The sequence below is a fragment of the Galeopterus variegatus genome, unplaced genomic scaffold (genome assembly GCF_000696425.1).
Source record: "Galeopterus variegatus unplaced genomic scaffold, G_variegatus-3.0.2 Scaffold1016, whole genome shotgun sequence".
NCBI lineage: Eukaryota > Metazoa > Chordata > Mammalia > Dermoptera > Cynocephalidae > Galeopterus > Galeopterus variegatus.
Genome location: NW_007727127.1, coordinates 174,720 through 178,913, shown reverse-complemented (window position 1 = coordinate 178,913; position 4,194 = coordinate 174,720). Strand labels below are relative to the sequence as shown.

At 35.6% G+C, this 4,194-nt stretch overlaps 2 protein-coding genes across 2 annotated transcripts in view; one reads left to right on the top strand and one right to left on the bottom strand.

Annotated features, from left to right (window-relative positions):
• Positions 1-4,194, top strand: part of METTL9 (methyltransferase like 9) — a 42,940-nt gene that overhangs the window by 30,524 nt on the left and 8,222 nt on the right. The window lies entirely within an intron of this gene.
• The window catches only part of IGSF6 (immunoglobulin superfamily, member 6), an 11,280-nt gene continuing 7,357 nt past the window's right edge, over positions 272-4,194 (bottom strand). The window contains exons 3-6 of the mRNA XM_008574221.1: positions 2,854-2,960; positions 1,998-2,048; positions 1,551-1,628; positions 272-345 (exon numbers count right to left, since the gene is read on the bottom strand). Coding sequence (XP_008572443.1) covers positions 286-345; positions 1,551-1,628; positions 1,998-2,048; positions 2,854-2,960 — 296 coding nt within the window. The 3' untranslated portion in view covers positions 272-285. The remainder of the gene's footprint in view (positions 346-1,550; positions 1,629-1,997; positions 2,049-2,853; positions 2,961-4,194) is intronic.

Sequence of the window (4,194 nt, the reverse complement as noted above, 5' to 3'; positions counted from 1 at the left end):
CCTCGGTGTTGCTCCCGCGCCTCGCTCAGCCAGTGAGCGGGAACCGGTCCGTATGTGGGATCCGAACCCTCGGGCGGGAGCGCCGCCGCGCTTCCCAAGCGGCGCACCATCCAGTGCGCCACTGGGCCGGCCCTCTGGCATCCTTCTTTGCAACCAGTTGTCTTTTCCATTTACCTGTGATTGTCTTTTTTTTTTTTTTTAAAACCTGATTGGCATATGTCCATTAGCACTACCATAGCTTCTGGAGTTGGATTTTCAGTGACTTCATTGAAATTTAAAATGTCTCTATGGTCTTTCATAGTTGGAAGGTGCTCTTCTGTTTTCATAAGTGTTGTTGTCTTTCTCCTGCAATAGTCAACAACAAGCCACGTTTGAGGTTATGTAACCAATGATGCCATCCTCTAAGCATCATGTGAGCTACTGTGCCATCTTGCATTCTGGGTTCTAAGTACCCTCCCAGTAATCTTAAAAGCTAGGTTACCATTTTTCCTGTATTTAGAGTAGGATGTGGGAACTGAAAAGTAATTTTCTTGTTCAGATGCTATTGTCAAAGCCCTGTCTGGGAACTTTACAGTTTTTACTTCCAGGCCTGCCTTCTGGCTGCTTACCTTTGTCTCTTTGTTGAAAAAGATGCCCAGCCTCACTAAGAAAAACACGTGGACAGGCATTTATAATTATTCAATGTGGAATACTGAAATACGATGGTCTTAGGTAATTAGACCATCATCTTCCTGTATTTGTATGTACACTGAAGATGAAATAACTACTTGGATGGTATTCTTTCCTGAGTAAAAATCCTTTTTAAAAGTTGGATTTAAAAAAGCACACCTCATGTCAGTATCCTGTTGCATCTGCCCGCTTGGCTGCTGCTAAGAAGAAAATAGCTTTACTATTATGTAAGTTCATTATTTTGTATACATTTTAATTTAAATCTGAGCACTCTGATCGTGCATCAGGGAAACTGAGTATCTGCCCTACTAGCCCTAAGACAGAATCTTGTTGGAAAAGCCCTTTTCTATGTGACTTTAAAGAAACACTGTCACAATGTATTATAGATAATATAGTGGTATTCTTCCTATTACTGCAAGCCCAAAGACTGGAGAAATAGTCATTTTTAAAAATATTCTTAGTGGCATATTTCGTAATGTGAATTTATTTTTGTCTTATGTGTAACAAGTAATTTTTTTCTTCATAATTTGATTCACAAATGTTTGCAACATGCCTACTGCTGCTTGTAAGATTCTACACAAAGTAGCTTTTAGCCCACAAAAACATCTTTGTCTATATTGAAAACATTGCCAGTGTCCAATGTGTTTCTGGAAGTTTCCATGGCACTAAGATGCCAGCCTGGGGCTATTTAATATTATATCTGATGTTCTTTGTTTTGTATTTATCAAAGCAGGTTCTATATAAAAGTACATTTTATGTGAAGTCCTCTTTCAGACTCTTCTAAAGGAAAACATGAATATTGACAGCTCATTGGCAGCTTAATTTTTTCAGTCAAACATGCTTTATATCTTTATTTCATCTTTTTGATATTTTACACTTACAGGTTGCTGGCTTGTTTCCACGTATCTCTTATGGTATAGTTCTTGAGCAATTTCCCGAAAAATGCGCCGAGCACTCTTCTGTAAACATAAATGAGAAAAAGAAATCTCTCTTCTAGGCCTCTGAGTGATGATTTCTACACATTATCAGAGCTTTTTCTTTCTTTACTGCCATCAGCTCAGAAATCCACTTCCCCCATCACATCTCCACCTACAGTTAAATTTTTTTGTGTTTTGAGTACATTATATAGAATTTATGGTTGAGAACTGTCAAATATAAATCACAGTTTACCACTTGAGATTATCACTGAGTTTCTCAACAATAGGAAACAGTAATATCTATGGTTGAAAGTTACCTTTATGTTCTCTGTGTTTGTTAAAATATTTCAGATTTGAAATAGTTACAATCAGCCACGATTTAAAAAATATTTTACAGGTGTTGGTCTGTACCTTTTGTGAATCTTCTTTTGTTTGTTTCTTTCTTAGAGTGTTAGATTTTGACTGCCAAGGAGAAAAAAAAAGTCTAAGAAAACATTTTATGCACTCACAAGAATTGTGGCAGATATCTCATAAGAATAAACTAATTTAATATTTAAATGCTGTACAATAAGAATTAATAATTTTTATTTCATTTATTTTATTGATAGTTTATTCTATCAATAAACTAATTTAGCAACGCAAACTGATTTTATTGTAGGATTTATAGTAATCCTAATATAATACATGCATACCTCTCATAATATATGCACAGCCAAAAGATATTCTTTCTCAATAATTTTGGGACTTCTTGAATATTTTAAGGCAGCTTCTAATCTCTTCATTAACCCCTTTTTGCCCTTGAAGACTATTCTTAGGGCTTTCGTAGGTAACAGTGATACACCACTCCCACCTCCCTACCCCAAACCCCTGCAGCAGAAAGATAGGAGAGAAGATGGTTCTCTTATTCCTATATTACTGGGCTTTAAAGAAAAAACACTGTAAGTCATATATGCTGGTTAATAATTTCAGTGATGAATTTATGCCTTCTACAGACCTATTCTGCAGGTAGTAGTCCCTGCACATGCAAAGGAAAATGAACTATTTCTGAGGCTCAGAACTTGTAGAGAGATGGAAATTATTTTTGTTCAACCTTTTTTTTTTAATTTGTTTGTTTTGGCAACTGGCAGGTATAAGAACCTAAACCCTGACCTAACTGGTATCAGCATCACAGTCTAACCAAGTGAGCTACCCGACCAGCCGGAAAATATTCTCCTTATGATAATATTCAAGGCTGTAGGGACATCCAATGCAAGAAAATGGGACTTACTTTGGAGAGGACTATGAAGACCACGCATACCCCAGTAATGTAGATAGAGAGCAGTGATAAGAGAGCAGTCAGGAGACCCTGCAGTTCCTTGCTGAGAAGCTTAGTTTCTTAATTACAAAAACAGAAAAAACATGGTCACTATTCAAGCATATTCTTGCAAATATATGTATAAAGTATAATTGGAATTACATGTTAGAGGTGGAACACAAACTTACGCTGCTTGCCTATTCATGTAAAATTTTGTTCAGGGTCTCTTGATTCAAAAGACATTCAAGTATATGATAACTAAAACCCGTTCATCAGTTCTTTAAATGTATTATACCGAAAGTGTTACTCATTTTTTAAAATAAAAAGTTTAAAAAATTTAATTAACCATTTTTCATAATGCTAAGAATCACTTATCTAAAGCATTTTTATCTATTGAAGCTAGATAAACATTTCAAGACAGTTTGTTCAAGGGCATTTAAAATTTCTTTTGTACGAGTGTGATTAAGAGTCTGCTTATGTAGTTAAGATATTTTTGCATTTATTTGTTAATGCTGACACTTATAAGCTTTCAGCTGTTTAGTGTACATAGCTGAATAGTGGTCTGCAAAATGACATGAGAAGTCCATGCATTGAGGATTATAATGCTCACTGCTTACTTAAAAGACAGGCATTGTTATTGTTATATGTGCTCTTCCTCATAACAAAGTTCTGGAAGTAGAATTATTGAATTCATTTTCACATTCTGACTTTCTTCCTCCTTGCAGGATGTGTCCTGTGCTCTAGGGAAGGATCAGATAACATGCCATGACTCCAAGTACCTGATTATTTGAAGTACAGAATACAATTAGAATTATGGGAAGTAGAATTATTGAATTCATTTTCACATTCTGACTTTCTTCCTCCTTGCAGGATGTGTCTTGTGCTCTAGGGAAGGATCAGATAACATGCCATGACTCCAAGTCCCTGATTATTTGAAGTACAGAATACAATTAGAATTATCTGAATAACCTGTACTTTCCAACGAAATATCCCATGAATGCCTATCTTGTGTACTCAATTTATACACCATACATTTTTATTTGTGAAACTAAGAAATTAGCCACATCTGTACAACTTTAAAAAAAATGTCTCAGTGCTAAATTAGCAGCTCTGTAGAAAAGGCAGGAAGTTGCCATGTCTATCTTAGCAAAACTTTTATTTCTGCTCATGAAGAAGAATTATAAAAGCCTGCAGTTTTGAGACCTTCATCTCTTTACAAGCCATTTTTCCTTTTGACTAGGATTTTTTATAGAAGACTAATGCAGTGAGACCTAAGTCTCCCAAGTTGTGTTGTTTATTTTATTATCAGTAGCT